We start from the raw sequence: 12,885 nt of genomic DNA, 5'->3' as shown, positions 1-12,885 counted from the left end.
TGTACTAAGAGACAAGATGGTTCCATTTAACCTCCTCTATACAGAGCTTGTGAAATTCTAGCAAGACCTCCTGATGCCTTTGTACAGGACCTGCCAGCAGCAGACGTGGATGTACAATAGGAACATGAGACACCACCTTAAAGCGAGCCTGGTAGAGACCCACTTAGTTCTGCAAACACGGCTGCAGGTGACTGTCTATCTTGAATGACCGTGTCCTCATCTTCAGCAATTCTGTCTTGGCCACAGTCCAAGCCACATCTCAGACATACCACCTCATCTGCAACCTGTAGTAAGACACCTTAGCCCTTATGCTATCCTTTTCACTGCTAGCCCACAGATCCAGAAAAAAAAAAAAAAGAAAAAGAAAAAAATATCGAGATGTTTGGTGTGATACCACCCTGAAGAAGTGGAGTTTGCTATCTATCATACTTGGAAGCAGTGTCATGCTACTGGTGCATACACCATGGCTTGAGAATCCCTCTCCTGATAGCAACCACCTGCAGCTGAGAGTCCAAATATAATCACGATGTAGAAATAGCACTTCATGTGCTGAAATGAAGAAGCCAACAGCCACTGGTCTAATTCATGTTAGAGGTCATGGCAAGAAATGGAAAATAACGCTCTTATGAAAACACAGCTAACTGGACTTGTCCTCGAGTGTCACGTATCGAGTGGAATCAATTTAACGTTCAAGAGTTGGAAAAGTCTCAGCATTAAAAACCAAAACAATGCATGTTTATTCTGGATATTTTTAGACTGGTTTCCTAAGGAAACAAGGCTAACATGGTTCACACTGTGTTCGTGTGCATGTGAATGCACACACAAACTCCTTGCCTTCATGATCCTCTCCTCAATGTTTTTGGAATATTTTGACCAGTTTAGATCACATTTGATGGAAGAACAGAAATCTTTGTGATACTAAATATTCTAAAAAGTTTTCTTCAAACTGTTCACTGGCCAGAAGAAAGGGACCCCTGGGGGGGCTCCCAAAGAGGGCTTGGCCAGCAAGTTCACTTATCACTAGACACCAGAGAATTCACATAACAGGAAAGTGGTCAGAAACCAATTTTCACAAGTTTCAGTGCTCTTAGAAAAAGCAAAAAAAGAGATAAGCTGAGGGCACCAGGTGAACCCACACTTTACATTCAAATAAGCTCAGATGGGTCCATCACTCAGTCCCACTGGCTGGGCAGAAGAATGAGGACAGCAAGAAGCCCATCTGGGAATGAAGCATTTGAAGAATTAGATCTGACCCGAGGGGGCTAGCTGGGCGTGTCTGTGTGTGTGTGAAAAAGGGATTAAAGATGAAAAATCTGGAGGTAAATCAGAAGATATCTGTGGTCGGGTGTGCCTGGAAGGGGAGGGAAGGAAGCGCTGCATGCAAAAGCTGGTGCTGGAAGAACATGATCATGTACATGAAGGACTGACACCCAAAACCTCTGCAAATGAAGACACAACCAGTTTGCAGCCCTGGGTGCACAAGCCAGCACATCACATCTCCATCTCTGTTAGCCTGGAGGCCACAGTGCTTTCGAAACAACCCGCGTGTGCTGACTTGACCAAGTGTTTACAAGGCTGCAGGAGCAGTACCCATCTCCTCCTGCAGTTAGGTGGCTGGGACTAAGGACCTCCAGCTCTATCCCCAGCTTCCTGCACTTGTCCCAGTTGCTTCACCAGTTGCTTCCCTGCAGTGTCTCCTCAACCCCCAAAACCAGGTCCGCGGACGTTTTGTCACGCTTTGAAGAGAACGACACAGCACAAGCAAACAAGGAAATGTCACAGAGGGCCATCGAAACTCAGCTGTGGGAGGGAGAGACTGCTGCAAAACAAAGCCTGTCGTCAACACAGACAGCCTCCCCAGGCCCTGGTCATATGGCAGCTAATCAAATGCACCAAGTCTTCCTTGTTTGGCACTCAGTGTTCAGCAGAAAAAGCCTGCTTGCATTTCCTCAGCCCATCCCTTCATTGCCAGACGTTTGCTTCTTTAAGACACACTTGACTAGATGCAAAAAAAGTCACAATTCTTTGGGAGCAGACAGTGAGGGATGGGCATCAGCTGGCTCAGGCAGAGCACCGAGCTGGAAAAGACACTCTGCTTTATATCTGTCACAAGATATCCGTGACATGATGCAAGACAGACACTTCTCCAGTAAGTTTGGAGGAGAAGGAAGGGTTAAGACCTGGGATCCAGCCCTTTCTGCTCTTCATAGAGAGAATCGAACCACCTTCAGGAGGGACCAGCCTCCTCCAGAGGCTGTGGGGGATCAAGAGGACTCAGCTCCCAGTCTGGGAACCTCGGGTGCCTTCAAGGACCAAGACGAACGCAAATGGTTCTCAGCTCCTAGAAAAACTGGTTTCTTAAGCAAAGAAATTAATTTCTTCACAAAGAAAAAATAATTCCTGCTCTCTTTTTGAGGGGAGCCTAAGGTAGTTGTGGTGGGAGAGCACCAAACTGCAGCTGTTTCATTTGTGCCTTCAACAATGTGGTAGAAAGAAAAGCTAGCCTAAAGGAAACCTGGGATGAGTATCAAAGAGCTGAGTTGGTGTAGCTTTGCACCCATACACTTGTGTAGAAAGATTGTAAAAACACTAGGAGCCTTGTGCCTGTTGGAGCAGTTCTGAATTGATCTCTCAGCTTCTCAAAAGCCACTTTCACCTTAAAGGCAACTCGAAGAACACTCCTCCCCTGTGTTGGCACTTCTGGGGCTCTACCAACGTGCCATAACCTGGGAAGAGGCTGAAGTTTACTCTGCTGGTGTGAGCTTCAGATAAGCTGCCACAAGCACCATTTAGAGCAGCCTCAAGGCTTTGCTGAGTAAGGGTAAGGACTAACTCAGTGCAGAAACAGGTTCAGGCTCAAAGGGCTGTGGATGCTGCATCCTTTGGGGAAAGAAAAAAAAAAAGAGAGAAAAGAAAAAGAAGCTGTAAATCAAATCCTGCCACTTCAATCAGGTACGACAACACACAAATGCCTTCTCCTCCTCCTCCTCCTCCTCCTCCTCCTCCTTGCTAAGCCTCACACAGCACAGGGAGCGAGCACTTGCGTCAACTCCCCGAGCCACGTTTGGGATCGCAACAGGAAGAGCTGACTCAGAAGACATCTCGCACGGCGGATGCCCTTAGCAAAGAGGAATAAGCAAGCAGGATGAGCAATTGGATGATCATGCACACAAATCACTGGGGAGAGGAGTCCGGCACAGGGGTAATCCAGCAAGAGCTGCGGATGCACACGAGGACCTGGAGGGAAAGTGCAATGTGCAGTCAGCAATAAAAACAAGGGGGAAGGAGGAGGAGGGGGGAAGTGCTCATGATCTTCTGGAAGAAGGAGGGGTGCAATGGTGAAAGCACATGAATGAGAGAGTCCTTCAGGAAAGGTGAGCCACGGGAGAAAGTTGCGTGTGTGGGGCAGGGGAAAGGAAGACTATGAATTGAAAGTGTTAGAACTGTTTCCTGCAGAGAAATGGCAAAAACACCTACAGAAACTCAAAGGAAAAAAAAATTGCAAGAAAATCCAAAGATAGAGTTTCCTCTGTGCACAAGGAAGCTTTGCTTCCAATTCACTTGCTGCTGTGCTTATCTCTCAGCAATAAAATGCATTCACCCATCCCAAGCTCTCAAAAAACCCTAGTGCACTAATAATTACAAAAAAAAAAAAAGAGTTTACATGCCCTGAAGAGGGACATTATGCATATAATACATAACAAAGCTCCCAAGAAACTTTGTCAGGCTATGCTTAAAGGAAAAAAAGGTGGAAAATGAAGTGTTTGCAGACATAAGAGAATAGACAGAAGAGCAAATGCAGGGAAGGGGTGAAAAAAGGAAATAAAACCAGGGAAATACCGCTCATCTGGGGCTTGTTAAATGCTACATGACAGACAGGGAATGCTGATGGATTGCTTCATTGCATTTGATGCCACACTTTCAGTGTCCTTCCAGACTGACAGCGTGTTTCCTTATCAAAAGGAAAAGGCACCTTTACTGATGCTGAGGATGCTGGACTTCAGCAACCCTGCTGCAGATGGGTGAGCAGCATGCCAGCATGCCAGCAGGACATCCTTTGGGCTCCTGGCTTTTTTTCTTCCCTCCCTCTCCAATCAGGCTAAATGAAATAGAGCTATTTGTGGGTTTAGAAGTGGCAACGGTTCAGCCCGCTCCATCCCCAGGTGCCAAAGGGTTGAAATAAGAGAAAACTCTTACAGAACATTTGTGCACTTTCCAATTGCCACACAAGTAGCCGCAGGAACAGCCCAAGCCACGATTCATCTTCTGAGCAGTCCCAGGAAAAGGGTTAGGAAGCTACCGTCGCTCTTATTTTCAAGCAGGGGAAGCTGATGTGAAATTTGGCATGGTCAGGACTTGAAAGAAACCCCCAAAGTTGTTGGGTTGCAGCCAAGCCTTCAAGCCAGGAGAGCAGAGGTTCCCAACACTGATGCTCTCTCATCCCCTCCCCACTCCAGGGCATCAGCAGCCGCACCCAGCAAGATCCTCTCCTGAATTCCCTCCCTTCCCATTCAGGATCACATAACATCCCTGGGGCGATTGCTCACATGGAAAAGTAACATGAGGAAAGTATTTAATGCATGTTTATGTCTTTTAATATAGTGTAGCAGCTGGAATCAAAGGCAAAAACCCCGGGCTTCGGCACATGAGCATCATGACTCTCCGCAGAGCCCCCTTCTAATCACTGCCACTCTCTGGACCACAGCTTTAGAAATCAGGCACTAACCTCTATTGCCTAATTAGCAGAGCAGTGTAAAGCTTAGGAGCAGGCATATCTTCTTCCTCCCTAAGTGGCCACTGAATAAATGTTATATCCCCAGTTCACAGTCCCTTTTTACATTGCTGGCATTACCAGTCCTTTGTGTACCCACATGCTGTTACTTAAATTGCTTCCATGTTTTCATTACTTGCCCTCTGTGCTATGTGTATTGAAACTCCAGCAAGAAAGCTGAAGTGGTATTTCAAAGCACTGGGGACTACTGGAGATGTGGCTGGAAATATTATGCAACAAGCTAAAGTGATTTTTCAAGTCCTGACAGAGTTTGCACCTCCTCAGGAGGAAAAATAAATTCAGGTACTACTCCATGAGGCGCAGGACAACCACTCCCACCCACCAGAGACACAAGAATGGCAGCTCAGTCTGGGAGGCCTATGTGTATTCCCTGCATCCATGAGCAAGGTGGTAAACCCAAATAATGATGCTGCTCCCGTGTGCGAGGGAAATGTGTGTGTTGGGCCAAACTCTCCTGGCAAAAATCCATGGAGGACAGTGGAGTGATGCCAGCTGAAGGTCTGGCCCACTCGTTTAAATGTGTTGTTCCTTCCTGCTGCTGCCAGTAGCTGCTTTTCTGGAGCTTGTGCTGATTAAAGCAACAGGCAATCAAACAGCCTAACGCTGAAATTTCAAAACCGCCAGAATCATTTAAATGTGACAATCATTTTTTATTTTTTTCCCCAGCCACTACTACAGCTCTCAGTGGTTTTCTGCAAGCACACACAGAAGGCTCCTGTGTGCTCTGCTTTCCCAGGGAAACACAGGGTTGGACCAGAGAGCTACATCTCCATGCGAGTTTCAACTTGCTCTTTCCTCCTAATTATCTTCCCCAAAAAATTTCTGTACCTGCCACAAGACACACGCGTTGGCCATGGAAGAAATTACGCTGCCAGCACTGGAACTTTTCTCCCACTCATTTCCAGCCTTCGCTTCCTGCAGTGCCTTTCATCACCCCGTAGATACGAGACGTTCACAGCCTGATCCCGAAACCCGCGAGCTGAGAGGCAGCCGTGCGCAAAATCCCTCCGGCTGCAGGGATGCAGGTTATTTCCCACCCTGGTGTTGCAGGCTGTAGGTCTCCAGGCATCAAACCCCTTGAGATCACAGCACCAGGGCCTTCCAGATCCCTGCTGGGGACATCTCCGCCGCAGCTGTGTCCCAGCAGCTGCCGCGCGGCAGCCGTTGGGTGTTATGCTAATGGATGCACCGGAGCAGCAGCCCTCCACCCATCTGCTCAGAGCATCCACCTGCTGGGTGGTAGGGGGGTTTTTTTTGTTCGTTTTAATGGCCAGATTAGACCAGTGCTGACCCAAAGCGCTCCCAGCCTGAGCACAGGGTGTGAACACAGCCCCAGCCAGCTCGGACCTCACAGCACAGGTGCAAGCTGGATGCAGCCGCGTCCGCTTCTTTCAAACTCCTTGTCCTGCTGCAATTAAAGTCTCACCCTGAGCATAACCACGCTAACAAGGTGCATTTTTAGTAATTGTTCACACTGGGTTTGTTTGTTTTTTGTTTGGTTTTTCTTGCACATAACTTCCTTATACTTCGCTTTATTTATTCAACCTTTTTCAATGACCCCACGCAGGAAAGAATACACCTTCCATACCCATCTGACTGGGTGATAAATAGAGATGAAAGCTCTGATTTCCATGCAGTCACTTTCTTCACAGTCATGGCATGGTAGGCAGTGGTTTACAATTCTTTTTTTCTCCCTGTGTGACCATGGAAGGATTGCTTGTGACACTTTTGCTGTCACCAAGCATAGTCTCAGACAACTGCTGCTTTCCCTGATACCTCTGCAAGCATCCAGGGAGGAAAGGAAAGTTGATATAAGACATTGCTTGGTGCTAAGACAGCCCATCTTTCCCAATAGGTGGGAAAATCCCTTCTCAGTGTGTTATAGGGCCAAACCTCTGCTGTGCTAAAAAGAAGTACTCCTTTCCTGGCCAGAGACTGTGCCATTTAGCAGGATTCTGAGAAAAAAAATCCCGTTGTTGTTTGTTCTCCTCCCCCCCCCAATTCAGCTTGAAAGAAAAGTACTCTAAGACTGAGTGATGTTAACTTCCCTGGGCTCTGCCTTGAGTCAATGGAAAGTGTTGAAGCTTCAAAAAGTAATTTTGAGTTATGAAAATTTTAGTCTAAGTCAGTCTGCTGAGGACGGTTTCTCCAGGGAGAAGTGGTGGCAATTAGCGTCCTCAAGGCTTCACGTAGGCCTCTGAGCATCCATCAAGCGCATAATGTATGGGAAAAGAGGGATCAAAGCTGTATGAGCAGGAAAACCAAGCCATGCCCCAAGCTCTAATCAGTGGGTGCCTACATCCCAGATGAATTTGTCCAGGTTTTGGAGGTACTCATGAGTCTTTCATCAAATCTGGCTTCCTGACTGAACTCATCATGGTGGCCCCCTTGCTACTATGGAGGCAGAGGTGAAGTATTTGTATTTGACCTGACCAAAACTCTTTTTCTAATGACTAGGACAGAAAACACCACTACACCCAAAAAATCGTGGGCAGTCCCCAGCAGTGCTGCTTAATACACTCAAATTCATTTTAAGAACTAGGTGTGGGAGACTTTACTGAAAAATCCAGCCAACAGTAAAACAAAAGGGTGCTCCAGAAAACAGCTTATACGAGGAAAGGATTTTCTTTCTTTTCCCATCCTTGACTAAACGAAAAAAATAAAAAAGATCCATTTTTCCCCAAACATAAAGTACCGAGAATTTCTCTGCAGAAGGATATTTCAAGGAAATGATAAGCATCTGGAAGAAAATGAGACTTATAATGGAAGTATTTTCTGTGGCATAACTGTAGTGCTGCTCGCACAATGCTGTAATCAAGAATAATGGAGCCCTTCACCCAGAATGCAGGAATGAATTCAATTGTTCACCTTGCACATACATCTATTTTAAAAATGCAGTTGAATGCTTTAACTGCCAAAAGGCTCAAGCATTAGCGCTCAGGCACAAAGCAGTTCAGAAGTGGGCTCCTTCATTTCTCACTCGTGTAATGATTAATCTTAAAACTCAATTACACACAAAAATAGAAGAGGCCCTGTTGAACTTTTGATCCCTTCTGAATTGTTTCATCTGAAGGATAGTTCAAGATCATTCCCGATGCGTATGCGGTGGTGCAGGATGACACCCGCCCTGTGCTCCTCCATGGCCAAACCTTGCCAAGGTTATGCCTTGGATACAAACTGTTTGAGCAGGTTTATTCCTCCCTTCTCCCTCTGCTCCCAGGAAAAATTGGAAATATTGTGAAAGGACAGGACTTACCTTCTTTTTGGAGTGTGATCTGTCCTCCTCTTTAGCTGTTTTGCTGTTTTTCCCAGTTCTGGAAAGCTTCTGCTCCCCAGACTGCTTGATGGTGATTTTGATCTCGGGAGGGCAGATATAGTTCTCCAAGTTCTTTGGGGGCTTCTTCGCTCTCTTGGTGGTCTGGATCTTTAGCTTTAAACTCCCCTCTGTGAAGTTTGCCTCCTTGATGGAAAACTCCTGCTCCTCCAGGCCATCTCCCGCCACCCACTTCTCGCTGTCCGCGTTGGAAGTGGAATCCACGTCTCTTCCAGAACCCAGCTCATCCTCTTCCTCTGGCTCCAGCCTCTCACTGCTCACTGGGATCCCTTTCCCCGAGCCTGCCGCAGGCAGCATCGTCTCCCCTGTGCAGCTGGAGACAGGAGGAGGCTTCGTGGAGGTCACAGCAGCAGGCAGAAAATCTGCCTCGCCTCCTCTCTGCCGGGAGCTGCTCAAAGTCTCCCTGGGCTCCATAGCAATACCACAATGCCCTGGAGTTTTGTCGGAGGGAAGGGGAGTGTGGGAGGGGGTGAGGAAAGCAAGGGCAGCTGTGATCCCAGGGAGCGAATGGTCACTGTCCACCAAATTCAATGTCCCGGTCACCCAGAGGCTGCAAGTTGCTCAGAAGAGACCAAATCTGCCACTGTCAAAAGAAAGAAGAAGAAAGAGAGGGAGTTAGCACACATACACACGTATCCAGTGAGGGTGAAACAGGGCACAGGGCAAACTCAGGCTTCCCCTGTAGCATCCCAGGGGCTTTCCTTGAAGTAAAATGGGAACTGAGGCTCACCAGCATTTCTGAGGGCTGGACCTGGTATCACAAAGCAAGGAACAATAGCCACGTGTATTGCTAAACTGATGAAAATGAATGTATATATATTAAAAAAAAAAATACCCAAAATTGTTCTCTAAATGCAAACGTCTTCAACTCAACTCAGGAAATAAAGGAGGGGACAACCAGTTCTCCACAACCATGAACCTCCCCCTTTACTTCAAAACTGTCACTGTCACAGGGTTTTCAGAAGGGAAAAAAAGTAGAGGCAGATACTTGCCTTGGGTTTAATAACGCATTGATCAGAGCACAGAAAACATGCTGCTGCCCTCTGAATCACCAAACTCCCTATTTCCCCATTTCCCAGCTATGAGAGAGAGATGCCCTTGGCAGCCAGGTGTTCTGATCTCAAAGTTTTCCAGAGTTCCTCATTCCCTTGGGTACCACTGCTCTGTGGTAGAGCCTTGGGCTGGCTGATGCACTGACTGTGCTCTCATCCTTGCAAATTTTGTCTTTCTTTGGATATCAGAGATGGAAAACCCTCTGATATGGAAGCACTCGTACTTGGTACCTTATAAAGTCTCAGCTAAAGTTAAGGGGAAAAGCTGTGAATGTTCAACTGAGGCAAAAGTTATGTCACCCAATGACATGAAAGACTAATATCAAACATCTTTTTAAAAATAACACTTATACAACGTTTTTTAAAGGTATTGAGGTGCTTTCACACATCCTCCCTTAAAACCCCCTTATTGGCACCTCATACACATATTCATCACTGGCAAGCCAGTTTAGGCTACAGAATTAGCAGAGGAGTCTACAAAAGTGTAGCCTGCAAAATTAGCAGAGAGAAATAAATATATTTTCTGCTGCTTTAGGAGAAACAGCTCCCCAGTGGATCAGAGGAGTAACACTTCTGGCATATGGAGAAGGAAACAAGAAGGCACTGCGAGGAGTAGGTGCATAGGGTGCAGACCGACTCTGTCAGCAACAACTCCCTCCTGGATTAGCTCTGCTACACTCAACTCAAATGCAATCAGGATCTGAGCACAGCCAGGGATTTCCTAGATCATTCTTAGCAGCAATATATAAAGGAGAAACAAAAATGATCTTGCTACCTATCACCAAATCAGAACAGGAATGTCAGTGTAGACTGCCTAAAACACAGCTCAACTGGAAAAAACACATCCTTGAACCACTGGCTTCTTTCAGCTTTTTAAAGGTCCCTTGCAGGAGCTTGAAATTCAACAAGAAGTAATAACAAGCACCTTTTATTAGTTATAGATCCACATTTACACTGGAGCGTGGCCATGGGTCACTTGTCTGACCTGGGCACATATGGCTACTAATGAAAAGTCCTAAGCATCCTAGAGCTCCATGAAATCATTAGGTGACCTCCACCCAAGTCCCAGCAGACACAAATTCAAATAAAGTTCCCATAAATAGCACAAGCTGACAACCCAAGCAGAAAGAGAAAAAGGAAAAAAAAAAAAAGGGAGAACTCAGAGCCTCAATTGCCATCTGGCCTTAGAAATGGTTTCTGTAGCTTACAGGAGATAGAAATACACCATAAAAACACTTGTACTTAAGTTGCACATCTCCTGGAAACAGGGGGAAAGACTCATTTCCCAGAGCTGCTGCCACTGGTCTCATTTAAGACGATCTTGAGGAACTAACAGACCCAAGGTCTCCTGCATACCCTCCCTGACTCACCCTGAGGTCAGCAGGTCTCTCCACTTCACCACCTGGGAAACAAGGATCATGCTTACCTCCTTCAAACTCATTCTAGAGGGGGTTAGTTAATGTCCTTGCATAGTTTCGAACCCAAGTGTTTACCCTGTGGTAGTCGCTAATTACTAACGCAATTAGTACGTTAAAGCCACCCAGTTGCAAGGTGCTCCACCTAATTTACTGACTTTGCACCTTGCCTTGCCTCTCCTTTGTGCCTGTGGAGGTGATGGGAGCCAGAGCTGCCACCTTCCTCTTCCAACCCGTCCAATGAAAAAAAAAAACAAAACAACAACCAAAAAAACCCAAACACCCCCCCCCCCTCCAATTATCTTATTTATCTGCAATTTTGCATTGTTAATCTACTTGGAGAGGGACACAATGTACGAACGCTCCTGGGCTGCAACACAAACACAAGGTGGTAAAAGCTCGGCGGTGGTGCAGCATTCCAGAGAGTTACTGCTTTGGTATGCACGCATGTACAATGGGCACTCTGTGCCGGCCTCCGCCCACAGGCTTTTAACCTCTTTCGCTGCTGGTTGGAAAGGGAAGGCTCTGGCAGGCAGCACCTAACTCAGCACGGTGAGTCTGCAGCCACCGAGGCTGCAAGGAAGGGACCGCGGCCACCACACCACAGACAGCGGTGTAATGAACCAACCCACTTCGTGCCTCGTGTTCAACGGGAGCTTAAATACAGCTCTTGGCTGCATTTAAGAGCCTACAGAAAGAACCAGGAGGGGTCTTTCAGGTTTTGAGTCACTGGGTAATATTTTTTATGGAGGGTGAATAAAAACCCAGGTTTCTGCACTGAAGTCTGGTTGTGGGTCTTGGACCCAAACTCTGGGTCATAATGTCTCATCCCAGTTTGGCCGTGTGCCTCCAGGTCAGCATAAACAGGCAACAGATGAATAAAGTCATTGCATTACACCCATGTCAGATGAGTCCATGCCAAATCCACCTTAAAATTCAACTTAAAAATATTGGCCTCCTGTTCTGCCAAGAGCTGGCAGATGATGATATCACCAGACCCGCAGGTAGCAACAAATAACCCTGTGCTCAAATGCTGCACACAGAATTAACTGGGTCATTGTTTTAAGAATCTTCTTACTCTCCTCCAGGGTTAATAGTTAAATGATTTGGGTGCAGGGACATCACACTCGTCTTTCTAGTTTGGGCAGGCTACCTGTGCTTTGACTAATTAGAAATAGCACTTCAGGCTTCTGAATATGTAACCTTTATTGGAAACCTCCCTACTTCCCCTCTCCAGGGTGCCTGTGAGCAGAATTATAGAATGGTTTGGGTTGGAGGGGACCTTAAACCTCATCTAGTTCCACCCCCCTGCCACGGGCAGGGACACCTTCCGCTATCCCAGGTTGCTCCAAGCCCCGTCCAACCTGGCCTTGGGCACTTCCAGAGATGGAGCAGCCACAGCTTCTCTGAGCAACTTGTGCCAGGGCCTCACCACAGTCACTGGGAAGAATTTCTTTCTAATATTCAAACTGCACCTACTCTCTGTTGCTTTAAAGCCATTCCCCCTCATCCTGCTGCTGGAAGAGCTCTATTTCTATTTAAACACCCAAGACGTGGGCTACCGCCTGGAACTTGCCCTTCCAGGGCTTCAGTGCTCTGCAGCATCAAGTCCTGTTCAATAAGCAGCTACAGAAGTGTCCAAATTAAGCTCACAGAGGAAAGTGTTACTGCTAGCAGGCTTCCTGCAGTCAAGTTAAATTTGAGGAGGATAATTCACAGGTGAATGACAACAAATTTCACAGAAGTTGGCATTAGCTCTTAATTAGGGAGACATTCACGCTTCCTCTGATAAGTACTGAGAAATAATCAAATGCCTGCTTGCTCAGCCTTGCTCCCAGTGCTCAGGTTTCTTATCAGCTCCTTTGGGTCATACTGGATGTCTTCCATTAAGGGTTCTGAATACATTCCCTTCTCCTGCCTCAGGCAACTGCTCATGCTTGTAAGTATTCAGATGCCAGGGCTATAAAGTGATTAAAGTGGAAATTTGCTGAGGACAAAAACAGAGGTGAGAGCCCGTAGGAGATGGGGAGAAATCCACCTGTTTGGGATTCTCCATTAAATGAAAGTGGACATATTAATTGGCATGGCTTTTGCCCTAAGCTTGGACTCTATGATCTTGGAGGTCTTTTCCAACCTTAATGGCTCTGTGATTCTAAGTGTTAGAGCAACCGCAGTAACAAGCAAACATTGGTTTGACACCAATGCAAGCAAGCAGGTTCAACTGCCCAGTGTTTGTGCTGTTCCTCTGAACTGCTCAAGCACCAGGAACACCAGCAGGGAGCTGGGAGCAAT

The 12,885-nt window shown here is 46.7% G+C and overlaps 1 protein-coding gene across 3 annotated transcripts in view; it reads right to left on the bottom strand.

Moving 5' to 3' along the window:
* SETBP1 (SET binding protein 1) overlaps nucleotides 1–12,885 on the bottom strand; it is a 268,798-nt gene that overhangs the window by 240,718 nt on the left and 15,195 nt on the right. For all 3 annotated transcript variants that reach the window (XM_027671623.1, XM_027671625.1, XM_027671626.1), the window contains one exon: nucleotides 8,049–8,709. In XM_027671623.1, coding sequence (XP_027527424.1) covers nucleotides 8,049–8,540 — 492 coding nt within the window. In that variant the 5' untranslated portion in view covers nucleotides 8,541–8,709. The remainder of the gene's footprint in view (nucleotides 1–8,048; nucleotides 8,710–12,885) is intronic.

Source organism: Neopelma chrysocephalum, unplaced genomic scaffold (genome assembly GCF_003984885.1).
Source record: "Neopelma chrysocephalum unplaced genomic scaffold, ASM398488v2 Primary Assembly neopelma1_97116, whole genome shotgun sequence".
NCBI lineage: Eukaryota > Metazoa > Chordata > Aves > Passeriformes > Pipridae > Neopelma > Neopelma chrysocephalum.
This window is presented reverse-complemented; position numbering and strand designations above follow the sequence as displayed.